We start from the raw sequence: 22759 nt of genomic DNA on the forward strand, positions 1-22759 counted from the left end.
GCAAACCTGAGGCTTAAAGCATCACATATGAGCAAAGTACAACTGAATATCATCAATGATCAGGCTTTTCAGCAGGTGGCTGATTACGACTCCTAACTGGCCTTTATGCCATTTTCTGCCTTAGTAGTCATTTGACATTTTTCGTCTTTGAATTGAAATACATTCCAAATTGCAGGTCATCCTGAGTTCAGACACCCAGATCTGTTCTGAAATTTCTCTGAGACAATAAAAAAATGCATTTATAACATTACCAACACTACAAATCAATATTCTGTGTGCATGTTGGAAGGCTCTTTTAGGCTTTTAAATCCTTAGATAGAAACGGTCCCAATTCATCTATATAACAAGTCATTTCATAAATATGCAAGAAAATCCCCTGAAACTGAAGAGTTAAAACACTAGCACAGGCTCCACCTACCATCTATGAAGGGGTTTGAGTTGTAGTTGAAATCCAGGCCAGTGCAGCCACCAGTTGCAGGGTCATCAATGCGACCCGTCACAGTCCCTACGTTGCCAGCATCAAAACCTTGTTCTGCATTTGTGCTCAGTTCCTGTTCAACTTCAATCCCATAAAACTCTACTTCTTTGGGGTCATCAGGTTTAGAAGCAGTCTTCTCTTCAGTTAATGAGTCAACAATTAGTGTAGGGTAGATGTCTTCACAACTCAACCCTTTGGGGCAGAGGGGCACTGGGAGCACAATTTCTCCCAGTTCTCTCTCTTCCTTAAGGCCCTCTACTGTGACCTCTAATGGCGAGAGAGGAGAGCCAACACTTTGGTCCTTCAGAGGGGGTAATGGTGACAGGCAGAGCTGGGGCTCGGGTGCAGCTTGACGCAGATCAAGATGTGTGGCACCAGCTGCTGAAAGGGTAGGCGGAGGTGTTGGTGGTTGATCTTCTGCAACAGTCAGTGAGCGCTTCATGGAGTGCGGTGAGCGGCGGGGACCACCCATGGATGATGGCAGTTGGGTAGATTCTGGCCCCTCTCCAACTGCATACTTATCAGGCAGCTCTAGACTTGAGGGTACCGACAAGTGGGAACACTCAGACATTGCTCGCCTCATTGCCTTCCTCTGTTGCTGAGCTCGCCCCATAAAACAGGGTTCCAACTCCTCATCTTCCTCAACCTCCTCTTCTTCACTATTATTGTCTGACAAGCCCTCAATTAATCTTTCGTCTCCGATGTCAGAGACTACTCCTGTCGCATTATTTTCACCCTTATTCAGGTGGTTATCGTTCAGTTCTCCACTGATGGGATAATTAGGGGCCACCTGAGGCATGGCAAACTTTGGGCTGGATTCAGAAAATGTTTCAGGCAGAGGGTTTTTGCATACTGTGGCCCCTGTTAAAGAGATTTCAACTGAGTCTGGAGGTGCTGCACTTGTGGATGATGACAGCTCCATATGTCTGGTTGGAGATCCAGGAACTGGTGACAGGGAAATCCTGGTACTGCCTATAGCAGAAGGTAGTCGACCTGGGGATGCTGGGGAAGGAGATGGGGAAGAGGAGACAGGGCTGTCTGGACTTTCCCCTGCGCTGCCCAGCGATGTGTTACCCATAGAGGTGCTGCTTGAGATGCCCTCACCTCTGCCAGGCACCCTCAGTGCTCTCTCCATGCTGCCCGTGCCTGGCTGTTCAAAGAAGCAGAGTTTATCTTCATCTGTGAGTCCAGCTGACATAGGTCCACTACTCATCACCATGCCCTGTGGGGTGCCCATTTCAATGCCTGAAGGTTGCTGCCAATCCCAGCCCTGAACCGGCATTGTGGGTGGTACCTTGCACAGCTCACTGTACTCTGAGAAGGGAGAGCCCGGCTGCTGGTCGGAGAGAGAAGACATGCTGTCTCTCCTTTCTGTTCAATTTGGACCTCTTCCTTTGTTCCCACGTCTGTCTCTTTCCAAGTCTTGGATGACAAAAAGAAATCTTCACCACTTTTCTGCCTAAATCCTTTGTTGTCCTCCGTTGTTGTTCTTTTGCGTTTGGTCACTCAGGTGTGCTCCGCTTCCTGTGTCAGTGTGGCTCTCTGCTCTGAACTCAATCACACACTGTAACGAACTGAACCAGTCTGCAGCTTCTCTCTCTCTTTCTCCCTCTCTGGTCCTCATTGCTTATTGCAGTCATCATGTGACCTAGTTGTGGATTTCAATTGGCCTCAGTCAGTTCCTAGATTCCGCCTACTGTGGTGGAGTGAGTGAGCCCCCTCCTCTTTCTGTCCCCCACTGTTTTCCAGCTCTCCCATCCAGCCCTTTTTTTCTATTGCTGTGGCTCTTGGCAAAATGTAAATCGTACACACAAAACTTCATCTTCCCCTTGGGGGAACCTTGAGTGTGGGTCAAGAAGTGGTACAGTAGGGAAAACTGGATACGAACTTCAGAAATGTGTGAATCATACATTCCACAAATTTGCACCTAACTTGTATGAACACAGCTCTCACTACCAATTCAAACGCCTTATGCAGGCATTTGTCTAGCTATATGCTCAACTCACACTGTTTGGGGTTCATAGTTTCTTAATTTTTCTATACTTTAATTTTCTCAGTCTGACCCAAAGACAAAGTAAATGTCAAATCAAAGTTCTTTCAGGTTTCTTTATTAACCCTGCCAATCAAAGATTAGCACACACCCTGTTGCATGGGTCTACTATGTGAGGATTTATATTTTATGTTTGGATAGCTCGGTAGACTTAACTTTATTAGCCTTAAAATAAAGCTAAAGCTATAAATTCTTTATAGAATTTAGAGATTCTATGAAGAATCTCTAAATTTTGAGGGTTAATTTGCTTTGTATGGGAATTAGGAACAGTTTAGCAGAATAGTAAGAGACAATTTAAGAGTATGTCTAGAAGAACAGATACATGCTATTATGCTGAGTCTGAACAACTTTCCTTCTGTACCTACATACAGTACATACATTTAGTTCATACATGTATGTGTTGTCTGTTACTTAGTAATCATTCTGACATGAAGCCTGGAGAACATTTCTGAGAGACAGACATGCTTATGCATGCACAAATACAGTCATACACGCACTCTTTAGGCTGAACCAGACAAAAACGGCATGTCATAGCACTCAGTGTTTGACAGGATTTTAGCTTTACTTCCTGCAAACATTTACTCTTACGTCCATTTTGTATCTACAACTCTAAATGTGAATGTGTTTTAATGAATTCTTCTGTTGGGATGTTTTTGATTCAGATTCTAGGGAGAAACATTCTCTCCTTAGCCAACAACAATGAAACAAATAAATCTATAAGTGATCATACTTTATTATTTTGGTTAATTTTGTGTAGTATATTTAATAACAGGGTTTTCCACCAGAAGTATAGCAAAGCCCAGCGGTAGGTCACTAGGGCAGTCCACCAGTTGCCCCTCCTTGTTTTTTTGTTAAAAATGTTAAAAGTTGACAGGAAATTTTGGAAATAAAACATCAACACAAAAGAAAATACAGCAGTGGATTTAATAAAACTAGTCTTCCTGTAGGTTGTGTATTTATAATCAAATGCCACAATAAACCTGGCTTTACCCATCTTTAAAAAAAACAAACAAACAAAAAAAAAACAAATTAGAAAAACACTTAGCCTTGGGGAGGGGTCAAGTAAAGCCTGGTGCCCTGCCTGGCTTACAATAAATTGAGGGAAACCCTGAATATATTTACATTTTTCTGCTAAGTTATGTGTACATTGTATTGCATAATTGCATCCAGTTAAAGACATGAAACAATGGAGCCCAATTTAGCAATGAATCTGATGATAGAGGAAAGAATGAACAAGGGATTGACATGATGGTCCAGTGCAGAACCACAGTTTCAAATAGAAGAAATCCAAAGGTCTCCTTTATCTGACATATATCAAACTTGCTTGTGAAAAGACAAGTATTTTAGTTCTTTCTGTGTTAACTGAAGAAAAACATCAACAAAAAGAAAAAAAAATGTTGTTGGAAAAAAAAACAGAATCAGCATGTTTTTAAAGATATGCAATTGGTCAGTAAAATGCAATCAGGGAAACCTTATTTTTTAGGGTGAGAGGGCTCGATATTCAAAAACATATCGAGTCACAGCACAGAATAATGACATGTCTTTTAAATTAGAATCTTTACAAAAAGGAGAAGATGCAACAAAACAAAATGGACCCCAAAACACAGACTTCGGAAACACCAAATGGAGACTAGAAGAGGAGGATGTTTTTATCCTGAACCATCCACAAACTGATCAGTCAAATAGGATCAGTCAAATTTGTGGCAGTCAGACTGACTGACAAGTGATCTATCATCAAGAGAAACATATAACTCTTTATGGTTTTCTACCTTTATATTAAGTAACTGTCCCATTAATCCAAACCCAGAGTTTGAGAAACAGAACGCATTTCAGAGTAAAGGTCAGTGTGGTGGAAACACACGGGTTATCTGAGGGCAGAGAGTGACAGGCTTCTGCTAGGCTGAGTTTAACATCCATTGCCACTCAAACCGGCCAGTAGTCCTGGGGCTCCTGCGGCTGTTGGATTACACTGAGGGCTAAATGTCAGTACAAAACAACAATTTATGAAAAGTCAGATGGGCACATAGGGACACAGCAGGATAAGGAGTGGGAGGCAGATAGACAAGGGCAGACAGATGGAGTCATGAGGCGAAAAATTGAGGGAGATAAGTGGCAACAAAGGACGACAGGAAAAACGAGAGTGAATATTTTTGTGTAGGCTCACAACACAAGACGCCATCAAAGAACCAACATTATCTAATGCATTATCTAGTGCATATTGCATTTTCACCCAATATGCTAAGGAATACCATAAAAGTAGTGGCTGTGTCACCAGTTGGAGCTGTTATAATGAGGTTAGACCAGATTCCACTTGAGAAAAGCTCTATGCTGTGTCATTGTAGTGACTGACTCAGTTCCCTGCAAAAGGCCATCACAATGTTGTTCTTGACTGTGAAAGGCAAGAAAAAATTATGCCTGGCTTTTAAAATGTTTACTAAAAATATGTTTGTCGTACATTTGTACTCAGTTCTCCTGAGGAAATATTTTGTAAAACCACACTTCAGATCAGTTTAGTAACTTTTCAGTCAAAAAAAAAAGAAAAAGAAAAAAAAAATTGGTATCAGCTAAAGTTGGAATGGGTAGGTCAGGCTTTTATAGATCTATGACTGACCAGAAAACTCCAATCGGTGCACCCCTAGTAATATTTGCTCATTCTACTTTGCAAAATAACTCAGTCTAAGCCAGATTGGATAGAAAGCATATGAGAAGAATCAATTTTGAGACTGACAAAAGAAGAGCTTCCCTGCCCCTGATTAAAAAATGCATCTCCACAAAACCATTCAGACATCAGGTTTTCACAATGGGGCTGCTGCGTTCCCGACTGCAACATTTTTACTACACAGTATTCATGCCAAATGGCCATAAAGTTCCAATCTGATCCAAACTCCATCTTCCATATTTATATTTACTGTCTTTGACAGCAAATTGGACCTGTTCTGGGTTTATTAAAGCAACATAGACAGCTACTGGTCACATGTTTTTCTCTAAAGATCATTGGTTCTGAAACCTGGGTTGATCCTCACTGGTATTAATATTCATTGATAAACACATGCCAGAGCAATCCTTGCTCCACTGATGATATAACAGCAGCCAGCAGACGATGGGACTGCGCTTCAGGAAGGTGGCATTTTCAGCACAGCACAGGGAGATTTGGTATTTTGGTGACCCAACATGAGCTTGACTTCAAGGAAGTGTGAGGAGACACACGACAGGGGTTGTGTCACTAACAATCAGGCACCAGGGAGCACTGATACAGCTCCAGGATTTCCCTCAGTGTATCTTAAGCCTGGCGGGCCACCAGGCTTTACTTGCACCCCCACCAGGCTAAGTGTTGTTTGTTTGTTTATTATAGGTATTTTTATACACCAGTAAAGATGGGTTAGAGAGTCTCTTGGATGAAAAGGTTGGAAGCACAATGGTGATGTAGTATAGTCAATAAATGTAGGGAGACTGAGGTCAGGTGTCTTTTATTCACCAGAACTCCATGACCACTGCCCATTTTAACTGGTCTACCAGCTAAAAATTTCAGCTAATAAAGTGACAAGTCCTGCGACAGACTGGCGACCTGTCCAAGGCGTACCCCGCCTCTCGCCCGGAATGTTAGCTGGAGATAAGCACCAGCAACCCTCCCGACCCCACTAAGGGACAAGGGTGTAAAGAAAATGGATGGATGGATGGATGGAAGTGACAAGTCACAGATGAAGGACTAAAAAATGCTAATTAGGATGAAACAAAAATTAATAATTATTTTAATTGTATTTTATATGTTTCCTTTTTTAAGAGTCTATAGTTTAGTTAGTAGTAGTAATGTCTTCCAATAACATAATTACCTTGTCATATTTTCAAATTTTCTGTTAACTTTAATCATTTGTTAACTCAAAAAGGCCACCGGATGACTTTCTTAGTGCAAATTGCCTGGACAAAAACCTGCAGCTCACACATTTACAAAATTATTTACGAATTTTTTGTATTGATATATAAATTGTGGCCACTGGATATTGAATTCGACCGGACTTGGGCAAATTCCCAGTGTGTATGCCAACTGCTTCTTATGGGACTAAATGGTTCCAATTGCTAGTCCAGCCATCAATCAGCTTCAAGCAGCTTCCAACTGACACCTACATGTTTGGACACCACTTAAAGGCAGACTGTCACCGCACAGGGAAGGCGAACCGCGACAGACGTACTTATTCATCAACTCCAACTAACTGCCTGACCGTCTGACACTTTTTACTGAATCTCTTACAAGGCAGGCGGGGCGGCTGCGGACGCACAGGTAGTTTGGACAAACTGACACCCATGGCATCCCACATACATCTAAATAAAGAGTGATGGCTTCACCCAGTCTGAGTCAGAGACACACTCAAGAGCCAGTTTTATATTAGTAGCAATTAGCTTCAGTTATCCAGGAGCTGTCCTTTGAAAGAAAACAGAAAAAAAAAATCACTTAGTGTGCAAAAAATACAGAAAGGAGAGCTGATCACAGGTGTATCAGGAGAGGAAGAGGAGGATAAGATAGGCAGTCTTCAGCTGGATCTATTTATAGCTCGGCTACATCCCGTTTGCTGCCCGTCACAACACCCCCCACTCTCACTAAACATCTATTGTTTCTCTCGGTAGTCTCTGTTCCTGTAAGTCGCCGAAGCAACTGCCTCCTGTTGCTATGGCAACAGGCTCTTGGTAAGTGGGGGGGCTGTTCGTGTGTTGGTGGGGAGTCAAGCTGAGGTGGGCTGGGGGATGGATAATGGCAACTAAAGCCAGTTGTGTCAACATGTAAGAGTATGAAGACTGTAGACGTGTTTACGCCCATGTTCCCCCTGCCTGCTGCGTCAGGCGCCATTGGTGTGTTTGTGTAGAAGTTAAAATATGTTCTACAGATAATTAATCTGAATAAGATTTTTATTCAGGGGGTGGAACCTCCATGGGTTGTAGTTAATGCTGAAGTTCCTCTGGGTCTTTGGGATATAAGGTCACACCTGTCACCACGGTAATGAAACCAGAACACTTGCTAGCATCTAACCTAGTTTTTACAGTCATTCTTTCATCCAGTCATGGGTTCCCGGTTGTTTTTACTCCCTTGTTCTATTGACAAGCTTTCTGCCACTTTAAAATAACTGTTTACATGACGCTCCTACAGAAACACACCAATGCCCGTTAATGTACATAATTATGGTGTTAAAAGTGGATTCTTTGCTGTTTTTGACTTCCTCCCACTGAAGTTTTTGTCTTCCTCTAACAAACACCAACTTCTAGACAGTTCCTTAGCAGCTCCTTTCTCCTTCCACAGTTTCCATTGGGTATATAATTGTACAATTTAACATTCCAAATAAATTTGCTTAATGGAAAGTATGGCAAATTGGAAAAAATTAGTTTTGTTTTCAATAAAAAGTTTTGGCACTAGAATGAGGTGGTTCTTCAGCTGCGTCGAAATTTGTTTATTTTGGAAACAATGGAAACCCTTTTTTCGCATCACACGAGTCACATGATCAACAACCGGATGTTCCCAGTTGTGCAAACCCTGAAGAAGACGATGACAGGAAGTGGTTGGAGGATCATGGCGGTGCGTGTTTTTTAGCGACTTATGTGAACAAACTCGTTCAAATGTGATTTTAACTGCATTTCTTCTTTAATGTAAACACTGTAGTGCAACATTGTGTTTTTTCGACATTAGCTGAGTATTGACAAAGTTTTGCGCACATTGGTCATGGAATGTGCTACTGTGTTTGTTACCTCTGATTGTAGTTCTAATTAATCCTTATGGGCTTCTATTAAAATGATGGGCCAGTTAAAAAAACAAAACCTATATGCACTTCATTCACTCAGAATTCAAAATCAGAATGCAAGAGCTATGGTCTACAAATACTGCAGATGGTAGTGCAGTGGTTTGTGTCCTACATGTCACCATACTGCCTATTTTACCGTCTCCAACATCTGTTGCTGCTTCCACAGATATGTTAGCTGATCCTTAGTCTCTATGGCAACCTCTTGCTCCTTGTTCTTTTTTTTCCCACTCTATCTCGTCTTTTTCCCCAAAGCCACATTATGTCTCAGCCCATCACCATCTGTAAAGAAAGCCTCAGCAGGAAAACTTAAAAACAACAACTTGGTGACCTTTAGTGACATTTTACATCCTTTTCATTCCCCTATATCGTGATCTTTCAAACTCGTTCATGTAAATTCGTCACAGTGAGGAAGCTGAGTAAAAAGCACCAAAGGGACAAACTGTGACGCTGATAATGGTTTCCATTGAACCTAGGGACATCCACCAACATTATGCATATTTAACTGTCCAACTGAAGCTTTCAGGGCAAGTTGTGCACAATACCACCTGCTCATCTGCCTTGTCGGATCATCATTTGGGCTTCATGTCCTCTAAAGTAGCAAAGATAGTAGCTGTTTGTCCTCATGCTGCCACAGACGAGCCAAACAAATGAGAATGTTCTCAAACAAACTGTCTTCTCTAATCATAAGCTCAACAGAAGGCTGCAAAAGCTAACGATTATTGCTAGTAGAACGCATAATGGTTGCTTGCTTCTAACAAAACACTGCAATTGCCTCGTTTAAAAAAAATCATGTGAAGAATACTGCGCTTGGATGAGGCCAACATGAAGATTTTGGGCCAAACAAAGCACATCAGCACAAGCCAACTGTTAACCTTACACACTTGTGTCCTGTAGTGTGGATGTATTTTAGTTTTTGTTTGAGTTTCCAGACCAATAGAGAAATTCATGTTTAATATAAAAACAGTATCTTAATCTACATCTAGATTAAGAATCTTATCTTTATTCCAGAATTAGATCGCTCAATCTGGCAGCTGATGCCGTTATCCAATATCTCCGCTCCCTGGATATTGAGCTGTTTGCATACAACAATGGTCCTGAGACCATCGTACCAGTCTTCAATAAGAGGCCTCTTCAAATATGTTGCAAGACTGACTGCTAATGGAGATCCTTCCAGCCCACAGCATCACTATCCATGATGACACTTTGAAGACATTGGAATGAAATGAGCTACAACAACAATTCATTTCCCTTCAGCATAAATACAGTATTTATAAACTGAATCAGTCAATGACTCTAGGTCAAAATTATCCCCAAAACAAACTGGATCTTTTCTGTATCTTTCATTTCAACCAGTCAGCCAGCACCTCAGTTGAAAATACATGTGAGACCCCAACAATCAAAAATGTTCTGAAAGACGCTTTTGCCATTTCCTCCCTATCATTCTAATGTGGCAGTGGTATGTACCTGTGTCCATGACTACCAGACCTTTATGCTATGAAAGCTGTCTAATCTTATCAAATCAGAAGCTGGTCTTGCCTAAACTTTTCAGCCATCTGTTTGCCTGTCAGCCATTTCTCTTGTCTCAGATCCTGGACAGTCCTCTGCCTGTTGTCTGTTTACTGTTGTTTTCTTTTCTTATTTCATTTCTTTTGACATATTCCTTTCAGCGTTCTCCCATTTTCATTCTTCCTCAAATTTAAAGTTTGAAACATTATCAGAAAAACATGTTATTTTCAAACCAATGCAACTAACATTTAGATGGCAAAAAACTTTCACATGAGGTTAGCAGCCAATTAGCTAACTCTTGAAGTAAGCAAGTCTTCATAAATCCAACAAACATCAACATTATTACTTCACTGTGAAGACACAAAAGAATAAACTTGCCAGAGCACTAAAAGTTACACTCTATAGACCTACTTTCTTAGCTTGAATGCTGGCTAAGCAGAGATACTGAACTGGAAAACGGGTCAACAATGGAAAAGTTTTAGAAGGGCACCACAGAGGATGTTCACTTACGTAGAGCCTATAAGAATGAATGTTTTTAAGATTCTGAGGATGAATTATTCAGTTACTTTGAAATGGCACTGTGTGTTTTTCAGATACAGTCAGTATCTAATACTCCATCACACCATAAGACACTGTAGAATACAATCATCAGATCTGCAAAACTGCCAATGAATTTTTGGGCATACCCAAAATTTCCACCCCATGATCTCATGAGATCATTTATCTCAGATTGATGTTTACATGGTTTAATTACTGAGGGAAATTATGGTACTCATTTCTAAATATTGTAATTGGTTAGATTCAGTTTGATAACTATTGTTTTTATTATTTTATTTACTGTTGATATTTACTTTTTATTTAAACTGTATGTTTATATATCTGTATATGTACAAATATACTCATCTCAGCGTTCAAAAAGATTTCCGCTCACTGAACTCATAAAACTTCCTCTTTTAAATGTCAGCTTTAAAATTTATCAAATCTAAAGTACGGCCCGTACTGCTGGCTCGAAGCCATCTCAGGACGAATCTCTGTAACGTCTTGTTTAGGAATCTTTAGAAAAACAATCTCTGAATGACTCATACTCTGCTCCCAGAGTTAGCTGTTGGCTCCTAAAATGGCGCCAACGAGTGAAAAAAACCCTGACATTTCCCCCAAAGCCGTCAAAAGACATTAGCTCACCACAGTTCTGGGTGGTGCCATACTGTACAAATGCCCCTTCCAGGCTACCATCTAGTAGCCTGTTGTGAAGCTTCAGAAAAGAACACTATGTGGTAAAAATGGACCGCTGATACAGTGTATGTACGCCTGTCTGCCTTGTCCTCAAATAGCTTGGGTGACTCAGTTGTGTACTGTGTGCGCTTCTGCGTGGGTGTCTATGTGTCTGTACAGAGAAACAAGGACTACAAAATCAAACACTTGCAGTTTTTTTAAGAGCCAATACATATTTTTAGCTCTGTTTCATAAAAAAAAAAAAAAAAAAAAAAAAAAAAAAAGCTATGCTTTGGAAGAAAATCTCCAATAATAACAAATGCAAATTTGTAATTCAAATTAGTGACACAAAATCTCAATAATAAATAAATTAACACCACAGTCTATGTTGACCAAGCACCATTTAGCTGCAGTATCATTAAGGTACGAACAACCTATAAATAATCCCAGAATACTGTGACAAGCTAACCGTTAGCTTCTAAGGATACTGAAGTTAGCATCTGCTTTGAGGTTTCCAATCAGTGTTTGTGATGCATCGAAGCTCCATGAACAATATGAAAATTTCACAATTAACAAAATAATAATAAGCTAAGGTGGCTATAATGGTATTAGCTTACGTTTAGTTGAATATCTTTTTAAAAATTTTAGTGATCGATCTCTGGCTTCTGTTGTGAAAACCGTTTAGAATTTCTTGATGGTGATTTGTTGTTCAGTGTGTTTATATATTTTCTATTATTTTCACTAATATGTATGAACAATCTTCAAGCTATTATTACAGTAATTATACAGAGAATAAGCAAGGTATACAATACTATGTACTAGCACCTGCTAGCTAACGTCTATATACTCTTTTTTCAGGATGTGAGAGGAATATAGCTGAACGTTAGCAAACTGAAATAATTTAATACCGTCTGATCTCGACAAAATATATCACTCTAGATATTATAAAATTGTTTGTCAATGTTAAGTCCTGCACAATAAGTGCTACATGTTAACATCAGTCTTCTCTTTTTTGCCCATTAACAATGTGGCAAGCAGGTGAGAAAGTAGACCAAAAAATGAAATTGAAATATTTTGATTTTTGTGCTATGCTAACTCTAAATAAAATGCTAAGCTTTATCTTCTTTCCTTTCTTCCCTTGCTCTTATTCAGTGCTCCTTCTTGCTCAGATTTATCTGAATCCCTTCCTCTCTAACTCTGCACAGTCTTTATTCTTGTTCCTTATCTTGCCCAACACACCCTATCCTTTCTGCAGGGCTTAAATACCACTTTTAGTGAAACAGATGCACACTTAGACACTGACGCAAGCTCTCATTAAGGAGAAAGCCCAGCCAGCTGCACTGCTGTACACTTTTCCTTTTCTTAATCACACAAATATTTGTCAGGCAGACTAAATTCATCAAATGTAAAATACGTGACTAAGGCACCTCTAGAAAAAGAAATACAGCAAATAGGTAATCAAGGTGTTTAAAGCAATAAATATAGATTCAGGACTGTTTTATAGTAATTATAGGACAAAAAATGGAAAAGGAAGGTTCTGTACTGCTATGGAAAGATTAGGAGGTATTGATCAAGGCAACTTAATAGCCAGGTTCAGGATGCCACTGATCTGATGGCGAGGCTGGTTCGGTTCTCATTACAGCCACCAAAGGGAGGCAAAGACAGGAAGTGTTGAAAGGAAGGACAAGGAAATGAGTCCCCCCAGAACTCTGCACCTCTATAAATCACAGCAGCACACACATACAAAACACTTCTGCTGTCAGAAAGGACAAAAACATGCAGTCACAATGATACACATACACACAAACCAGGACATTCATTAATGTAAACAGGCTATGATAAACCTCAGCTGACCCGTCATGATATCAGTAGATCGATCATGTAGGACTGCATAGAGACTGTTCTTTGATATATCTCAAAAATAAAGAACCTCTAAGCAACGCTTGGGTATTATGATGGATCTGATGATACACATCAACATGATTATGAGAGACACAAAAAGAAATTCATGTTTTGTGTATCCAAAACTCCCAAACATATTCATACCCCATAACATTGTCCATTTTAATGAAGAAAATGATACACTGGACTGCCAGATTTTGTGGGGGTTAAAGTTCTATGCTGTGCCTGAATACCTAATATCTGCAAATACCTGAAACTCTCTCTAAAAAGTATTAGAACTGCCTATTTTAATCATTCAAACACCAAATGCGCTAATATGCACAGTGGAACCTGTGTTAGAACTATGAAGAAGCTAACATTTACAGACAAACTTATCTTTGTTCTTGGGGCACAACCAATAGGAGCTAAGGAAAATGTATGGTGCTCATGGATTGGCTGCTTCGCAAATGCCAGCATGTCAAGTACAGTTGCACATATTAAAAGTATTTCAGCTTCCCAAGCCACATCTTCTTCCAATATTTCTAATACGTTCCACAAAAAAATATCCATGAATAGGTAATTCGTCCTCAAATAGTTTGGGTGACTCAGTTGTGTACTGTGTGCGCTTCTGCGTACACAGTACAGAATTTTAGTAAAATTAGGTAATTTTACTAAAATAATAAAGATCGCGGATTGAAAAGCTGCAATTGGTGCACCCCTAAAATCAACAACTGAACCATGAGAAGGTGAGAATTGGCTTTATATTGACCCTTAAGATGAACATTATGTAAATTAACAAGATTTAACAAGGATAGTGTTGATTAAGGACAAAAAATACAGAATAAAGGCAAACAAAGGCAATAGAAGAAATCAAATAGGACTCACCTATAGTAGAGAGGCGGCCAGATCAAGAGTTGTGACATGGGGGAAAAAAACACAAACAAAAAAAAGGCAATTAGAATTTTTAATTGTATTTTCTAACAAAACATTTTTTTTCCAAGTTCGGTTCAGGTAAAGATGGAAAGAAAAAGATGGGTATAGCAGGCAGGAATACCAGAATTAACTGAACAGAGAAGACAGACTACATTAAACTCCTGGATGGAAAGTAAGGGGGAACATAATTATTGTGTTAGCACACACCTCGACTGGAGAAGAAAAAAAAGTGAACAGATTCAGAGTTGGTGCCGATATCTACCGATGTGTCTAAAGAGAGAGATTCTGTGATTGGTTAGAGGCTGCAGACCCATCAACAGGAAAATTGTTAATTATGGGAGAATCCTGACAGTGCATCTTTGGAAACAAAGGTTAGCATCAAGGCAACTCAGAGTCTCAATTGGTCAACAGTTGAGTTAGTCACCCCAAAAACAGTCCAAACCAGACATGCTAGTGAAGGTTTTTAGAGGTGATCATACAAGGAACGGCACAAGCGGCTGCAATTCCTACGATAATCCCCTGATTAGTAAAAGACACACAAGCAATCAATACAGCCCAATACCGGAGCTATTCAAGCTGGTTGGAAGTGCCATGCATAGCAACCATTCGCTTCTATCTTTAAGTTGCTTTTGGTACCTCTACTAGGGCTGACTACAACCAACCTTCCACGATGGGGACAACTGGAGGGACCACAGCTGTATCTTCCACTGGATCAGCAAAGCTGGGAAAGAAAGGCTTTGCAGCAGGATTGAGGCCGGATCCTGGAACTCCAGTGGGACCCACTGAAGGAGGAGATGAGGGTGAAGTGACAGGGGATGCCTGTGGGGAGAGCTTTGCCTCTGGGGAGGTGGGACTCCTGACAGATGAGGTCGAAGAGGAAGGAGGTGATTTTCTGGATTGCTTCTGGCCAGATTTCCCGTCTTTGTGCTTAGACTGGAATTCTTGGGCAGTGGTTTTGGGTGAGCGGAGAGGTGCTGGACTTGGTGTGTTGAAGGACAGGCCCAGGGGTAAAGGATGGCCTACGGTGCTCGTGTCGCTGAAGTCAAATAAATCACTGTTGCTGCTCAGTTGGGAGTTGTTTAGCATCCATGAACCATCAGAGGGTGATAGAGGTGGGGCTGAAGCCAACACGTCACTTTTAGGTGAAACAGCCTGGCTTGTCTGTGAAGCAGAGCTGAAAGCTGAGGTGTCTCCATCTGAAACAGCTTGCATGGAAGACTCTTGAAAGGAACTTGAGATGTCAAACATCCCGCTGTCTAAATCAGCTACAGCTCCTGTGTTCTCTGAAGAGAAAGGAGGATAAATGTTTTGATTGCTTTGACCCAAACCGGCATTTTCAGTGTCCATCAGGACATCCACCGCCTCAGGGAAGGAGCCGGGGATTGTTTTGTTGGTGGAAGACGGCATGGTGAATGGAGTTGCTGTAGCATTCAGCTCACTGTTGAGGGCTAGAGGACTGATGGCTGCAGCTGTTGGAGAGAACAAATCCTGAGGCAAAGTCGAAGGGTCTTTCTCTGGGTAAAACTCTTTCTTCCAGGTGTGTTGGCTAGTGTCCATGTCTGCAAAAGAGCTCTCCATTGTTTCATTCACTGAACTCCCAAGATCCACCAATGCTTCCACTTTTATTTCTGAGGCAGTCACTGAAGAGGGAACGAATGACTCTGCTGTCACTGCCCATTCCTCTGGAAGCTTCTTCCTGTTTTTACTCTTCTTGCCACGGCCTCCGCTCTTCCCAAGTTGCTCTTCCCAGCCGCATTCTCCTCTGTCCCTTCTTGGGCCAATCCGGTGATAAAACTCCTCAGTTGGAGGAGTGTTTTCTCCCGCTTCCTGCATCTCCGGCTGACCCCTGCTCTCGACGTGTTCGTAGGATCCCTCATCTTTCTGTCGCCTTTTCTTCTTCTTCTTCTGTTTTCTGTCAGATCCGTCCGTGTCCCTTTCATCGCCGCCAGCGTAGGCGGTGCTCTCACGGCTGGGCCAGCTTTCGGGTGTATCTTCTGGGCTGGCTGTAAGCTGATCAACTTGGTCGGAAAACTTCACAGAAACGCTGGGAGCAAAAGGTGGATCTGTTGATGGGGAGCCAATCTGGTCTTGCCAAGAGACGTCTAAGGAACCTTGTTGTGGGTGAAGAGGGGAAAGTTTAAGGTTGGGAATATGGTTATGGATATTAACAACAGCACTGGTTCCCTAGGTCTAACTCGAAAAACATAAGCAGACAATTCAGAACATATCAGAGCAAGACAGAAAAGGACAATGGTAAGCAATTTAAGCAATGAATATTTAAAGAAGCAAACTTTCTAAGAATAAATATAATAGCCATTTCTATTGAAAAAAGATGTTTAGGGAGGTGAAACATGGAACTAAGCAGAAAAAAAAAATCCTCAGATTGGGTTTCTTTGGATTGTCGTGTACTGATGATAGAGAATCTACACCAGTGTGTAAGATTGGTGCAATCTAGGGCATCAAAGAAACAAAGATTCATTATTATTACCACTGCTCATAGGACTGTACATGCTTTTGTGTAAAATGGAAACACTTAATTTTGTTAATGTTCAAATAGACCAATTCAATTATTACTCTTAGTTGCGAGGGTTGAATTTCTCTACTTGAGGTTGAATGCAAACGTGAACGATGCAAAATTAGTGAGGATTGTCAAAAGTCTGTGAAAAGTATTTTCCCAAATTGCAAATAATAATTAGCTGTAAGTCCAGTTTAAAGATTGTCTTTCTGGATATTTCCCTCATTTGGATCCTGATGTTTCAATTTATATCAACAAATCAACAGAAAGTCTCACTAATGTCTGACTTGGAAAACACATTTTCAGCTTTATTTTATTACATCAATTACACAAATACTTACATCCTTATCAGTTCATATGTACTTTTAGGACTAGTCTGAAAATGTTCCTTTTTGTTTAACCTCATAGCTAAAGTGGCTATGGTCAGAGGCCTCACTGTGCTACTTTCTCCTATTACTCTCCAGTATTGCATTATATCTTATATTGCTAAGCATTGGCTGAAATACTGCTGCCAGCAACTTAATGTCTTCCTACTACAGTTAATACTCTTGACCGTTTCTCAGAATTTAACTTCTCTCTTCTAGAGATACTCATTGGCCGATCATTTACCACTGCTAATTGTGATTTCTTCCTGTTAAAGGGGAGTTTTTTCTCCCCACTGTCAATATGTCATTCTGGGTGAAGGAGTGCTGGAAGTCAGTGACTTGATACTATCTACTAGGAAAATATTTCTGACCAATTTGAAAAATGAACTGAACTGGATGCATTGTTCTATCTGTTTGGAATGTATGCATTTGACTTGAAATGTGTCTGCATTACTGGAATAAACAGACCATGTTCCTGTGAAGTGCCTTGGTATGATGATGTAAATGACGTTGCAAATAGGTGATATATAAATAAACTGAATTGGAATGCTCCAACCGTCCCACAGAAAGAAGGTCATTCCAGGCGACTCTACTTAAACTACATAGCTTTTTTAAGGTAATGGCATAATTATGATGGATGACAGTAAAAAATATCTCCTTAAAAGTTACAAGGTAAAGAAGGCAGCAAGACGAAATGGTAAATGAGCAGCAACACAACCAAAGAAGAAATTGCTCACTGAAGCGGGTTTGCTCTTCCTACTTTGGCCCAGTTTCTCTCGGATCTCTCTTTGTACCCACACACGGATGGGGAAGAAGAGTTAAAGTAGAGCAGATGTCAGGGTCCACACTGCACAGTGGCTCTCTAGAGGGCCATATTTCATGCTAACAAGGCAATGACAGAACTGTGCTCTCTATAGTGTGCTTGCTAAAGTTGGACCAGACTCGGGTTGGGATGTGTGGACTCCAGTCAGCATCTTATGAACACTAACTTACTGCATGTCCACCGCTAAACCCAACTGACTGACTGGGGTCAAAGGTAAAGGCTAGGTTAGGTGAGTTAGGCCTCCTGATGTGTGTTCAGTGGAGTGTGAGCCATGCTAGTCAGAGAGCAGTCAGCAGCAGTCAAAGCAGGAAGTGTGTTTCACCTGATGTTACTCACATCTACAGCTGGGAGCCTTCCTGTTTGTGCCTTAGAGTATGAACTCCCCCTCCTCTACTCTTACCTCTGTTTAAACCAGCATTTGAAATATGAATAAGAACTTTCTGTTACCTTATAACCACAAACATTTGTGTATTTTGATTGGGACTTTAATGTGATAAACCAACACAATTATAGTGACCAATTGTGAATTGTGAAACATATACTGTCAATCGGTCAGAAACAGAGAAGATGATGGTGAGTTCTGGAAAACCCGGATGGGCTTTGTCCTATAAAATTCCAGTGAAATACATTGAGGTTTGAGACTGCAAAATGTTTGAGGTGTGTGAATTAAACACCGACTCAGCACTTCAGTTTTCAACCCAAAGTTTCTGGATGATTGTACAACTACAATCACGCTATTGAAGGTTTTTGTGGTATTAAAAAGCCTCCCTTGGATTCAGTTTGGTACCTCATTTCTAAAAGTGTTTTGGAAAGATTGATTTTTGTAAATAAAAAAGAATAAAAAAAGTAAAAAAACAGAACAGCAGATCCCCTGGTGTTGACGGAGTTAGAGGCCACAGCCACTCATCATTAACTAAAATCTGTGAAAACTTGAGATCCTTCTAAAAACGTTCATATCTACCTAATAGTTAATACACCAAATATACCTCAATATACTTTATTGGAAACCGTCTTAACACTACTCCAGAAGACAACATCTCCAGTCTTCCTTATTCAAACTCTTGAGGTAGAGCCAATCAGCTCTGAGGAAAATGAACGATGCGCCTGGATTTTGTTGCTTTACAGAAGCAACCAAATAGCGTGACAAGTAGCATTGTGCTAAGATGGTTTAGCTTCTCAAGCTGCATTTTCTGTCAAATATTTTAGATATCCTTTACCAGCAAATCCGTGAATGGTTGAGTTTTTCTGTGGATAGTTTGGAATTCCATGTGAAAACTGTGGATAAGTTCTTATACTCTTTCTTGAGCATCAGGAGTTTTAGCATCAACTCATTCCACTGGGTTTTTCATGAAGAAGTGATGTTCCTTTCTCAGTGAAGTTTGGACAAAAAGTTTTCATCCAAACAATTTCAGGCCGGAGTTGGACGTGTGAGTGAGTGGATGTAGAGAGGACAGTGAAGCGTGATCTGCGGACACTCACAGCTCAGTGACAGGAAGTCAGCACATGCAGACAGTATGTGACTGGAAGCCAGCGCATGACAGCACTCACATTACATGTCAGCATCAGATGAGCATTGACCTTCATCCCATCAGAGGATGTGAGACAGGAAGTAGAGGACGGACAGACAGCTTGTTACGGCTATGAGGAGGGGCGACCGTGTACAGTCTGAGCTGATTTCATGATCCTTATTTCTGCAGTTTCTGCAGACTCAGCACATAAAAAAACATGGTCCTAAACATTAAAAGCCGTACCATGTTTATGTAATTAGAATTTAGCTGCTCATTTATGATCTTTGCTTTATTAAAACACCTCAACAGTAGTGAGAATTGCTCACTTGAAGCATTCGTCTTTCAGTAAAACCAAAGTGTTGTGACTAATCCAACCGGTTTGAGCTCAGTATTGTTACTCCATCATTTGAAAAAAATAAAAAATAGTTTTTGAGATTTTGACAGACGGGTAACACACGCCGATAAAGCTGAGAATTAAATGAACCCAGTATCCAAGTATATGGTAAGCATTATTACCATATATTTACTATCTAGCTGAAAAAAGGCTTAAATACATAAATAATCCACTATGGAAGCAATTGAATGCCAGAATTAGGAAATAAATTTAGTAGAAGTATCTTATGTCGTTCTGACGAAATGAAAATATGTTACTCTGTCCTCTGTCACTTAAATAAGAGCATATTTTAGTTTTAATGAGATATTAATCTCACTAAACCTTTCTTGTTTTCTTTAGTGCTCCTGTAGTTTCTCCTGCCTCCTGACAGTTAAACGTTTCCACAGAATACAAAAACCTAAATAGCTCCTTGATTCCACTGCTTGCAGAATCATCTTAATGATCTAAATTACTTTATCGGTCTCTAAACCTGTTGTGAGGAAATTCTTTAATACATTCAGTGAATATGAAACTCAGCCAAACAGAATTAATGATTAAACCTTCAACAAAGATGTTGAGTATTATTCACCTAAAAGTTTACAAAACAGCCAAGTACATTAGTGCTTTAGAATTTATCAGAAAAAAAATAATTTAGAAGAAGCTCGGTGCGCTAAACATTTTCAAAGTTAGCAAAAATGCTACATGAAAAATTAGCTCTGCTAATAGCACATTAGTGGATTAACAGAAGTGTGCCCGTCACTGCACCTACTGTTATTAGATAAAAAAGCCTAAACTAGAACTAGAAATGCTAAATACGTCAAACTCAGATTGGATGGTGAGTGTCTATAAACATCAGTTTTCAAGCACAAACACTTTAAATTTGATTTAGGTCTTGACGCTTTCATCTAAACGTCTCCATTGCAGTTGGTTTCATGTGAAGACTCTCAGTGCTCAGAGTGTGAATGACATCTTTAAGTTTTACCTGCTGAAACATCCAGGGGGCTTCCAGGGGCCGGGGGTTCTGGCAGCATGGCGCTGTGATCTTTTGGGACTTCTGACCCAGTTTGGGGAGTAGGATACTGCGACTCTGATATACTCGGGGGCTTCTGTGGTTGCAGAGGTGCGGCTCCCACCTCCACATTCATTCCAATCCCTCCTGGCTGAGAGAAGCCTAAAAAAACATTAAAACAGAGTGATGGTGTTAATGTTAAGACTTTTTGTCTTATCCCTGTGCATGGAGATAGATAAGTATTAACAGCGAATCACTCTGTTGTTCCTAATGTGTGATCAGAGTTGATGCTCATCTCATTTATTGAAATACATCTGTGTTACTTTTTAAGAGCATAGTGGGTGGCAGTATTTCCTGCCTTTAAAGATTCATTTCTGATTTTGCTTTTATTTTACACTTAAATGTTTTAGATAAGGGCAGAGCAAAACTAACACTGGATGATTTTCAGATGTTTGCGGAAGTAGACGAGATCGGTTCATCATGCAATTATCAGCTGATCGTCCAAAATTAAGGAAATCGGGGCCGATCTACCGAGGCACCGCCAGTTTAGATGATTAAATATAATTAAATTGGAACAAAAGAACCTGAGATATGAGGAAAAAAATTCAGTCTGTCAACATGAAAAACACTAAAACATGTCCAAAAAGATCTTTTTTTTTAGCTTGTCACAGGCTAAAAAAAATTCAGGAGCAGACGAGAAGTCATGAACTCTAAAACCCATCTCACTTTTGCCAAAAAGTGATCATGAATACTCCAAGGCATTCTTGAACAGATGAGATGACAGTGGAACTTTGTGGAAGGGGTGCGTCCTGTCATAGCTGACCAACCAATACCAGCAACAAAGGATTTCATGGTACTGACAGCCAGACATGGTGGTGGTAGTATAGTGGTAATGATCTTAAAAGTGCTTTGCATCTTCTGGATGAAAAAAAAACTAAATCTGGAAAAATCTTTAAAGGAGCAAACACTTTTCACAACTGTGTGTGTGTCTTTCTATAGATCTGCAGAACATATTGAATTGTGATCATCAAAATATTTATGTGTGCAAACCTGCATCTACCCTCATATGGTTTGGCAACAGAAATGAGACGGTGGCAACAAAGAACATCGTCCAACTAACTGGTGGCAAGTCTGGTCCTAAAGGGCTCAACAAACGAGAGGCAACGTTGCTCCCTCTACATTTAAAGATTTCTGAACGCAAATCAAAATTTAGCCTGACAGAAAAGAGCCGCGTCATCATCCATGATGGGGTGAGACACAAAACAGCTTGTTAGCTAACAAGGGTATATTAGCAGCTAGTTAACAGAAAACTGTGTCAACTGAGTCATAGAACGTAATTAAGATCTCTGAATGAGACTCAAATTTTTGCTTTACAGAAAAGTGCCACAAGAAAAAAAAAAAACTATACGAGAATATACAAGATTAAATAATCCCTGTATGGTAAAATTTAAGATATGGCTTTAATTTGAGCAACATGGATTTAAGATATTTTTAAGCATGTGCAACCATCCTGATATCAATAATGTGGACTAACTGTTCTTAAGACACATAACTGAAGTATAAATTTAGTGACTTAATGACACAGAGAGCTGTGAAGCCAAAATGGTAAAGATGGCAAAGCTTTAGTAAAACGTGTGTTAATCACAGTCAATATCGTCATAGTGATTAACTCTTTCCTGCTGTTGTGCAGGCCTAGCATGCTGTGTAAAAGTGAGCATGTGTGTCCAAGGTTACGGCAGTGATTCCAACATGTCTCATTAAAGACGCCACTAAGTGTGTGTGTGGGTGTGTGTGTGCGTTTGTGTGAATGTGTCCATCTCTGTGCAGAACCACAGTCTGACAGTTTTGCTTCTGCATGCGTCTAACAAGCTTTTTCATCCAAGCGGCTTTACAGCCACAACACTGAACTCAAACACTGCTAAAGAGTAGAAAAGCCATTAGCAGAGAGATATCAGTGTTGCATTTGGCATAATCTATGTGTTTGTTTACTTACTAACATGTGGCCTTCAGTTACATTCGTCTTAGTTTCTTCTGATTTTGATATGGTTTTTCTTTTCCAAAATGTGGAATGCTAAGAGAAACTACAAAACACTAAAAACGGACGTGAAAGATAGTTTCCAATGCCTTCTGGAGAGATGCGGCCAAAGTGGTTATATTCGGATATAACCAAACAGAACAAGGATTTTAAAAGCAACAAAGTAAAATCATGATGCCCAATGTGTTGCAATATGTCAAAAAGCCAAATGTTTAACTCCAACACAGGTACAATATCAGACACGACTACAGCGAGTTCAGATTGAACTGAATTACAGCTAGCGTCATT

At 40.2% G+C, this 22759-nt stretch overlaps 1 protein-coding gene across 9 annotated transcripts in view; it reads right to left on the bottom strand.

Annotated features, from left to right (window-relative positions):
* Positions 1 to 22759, bottom strand: part of LOC106934568 (microtubule-associated protein 4-like) — a 52570-nt gene that overhangs the window by 26607 nt on the left and 3204 nt on the right. For 8 of the 9 annotated variants that reach the window (XM_015014544.1, XM_015014546.1, XM_015014549.1 and 5 more), the window contains 2 exons: positions 20410 to 20598; positions 14506 to 15954 (listed from right to left, as the gene is read on the bottom strand). In XM_015014544.1, the coding sequence (XP_014870030.1) occupies positions 14506 to 15954; positions 20410 to 20598 (1638 nt within the window). Of the gene's footprint in view, positions 1 to 418; positions 2074 to 14505; positions 15955 to 20409; positions 20599 to 22759 lie in introns of those variants that run through there. The other variant, XM_015014552.1, reaches the window with a different exon arrangement.

The sequence above is a fragment of the Poecilia latipinna genome, unplaced genomic scaffold (assembly GCF_001443285.1).
Source record: "Poecilia latipinna isolate Pla-1442-1.1 unplaced genomic scaffold, P_latipinna-1.0 Scaffold1827, whole genome shotgun sequence".
Taxonomy (NCBI): domain Eukaryota; kingdom Metazoa; phylum Chordata; class Actinopteri; order Cyprinodontiformes; family Poeciliidae; genus Poecilia; species Poecilia latipinna.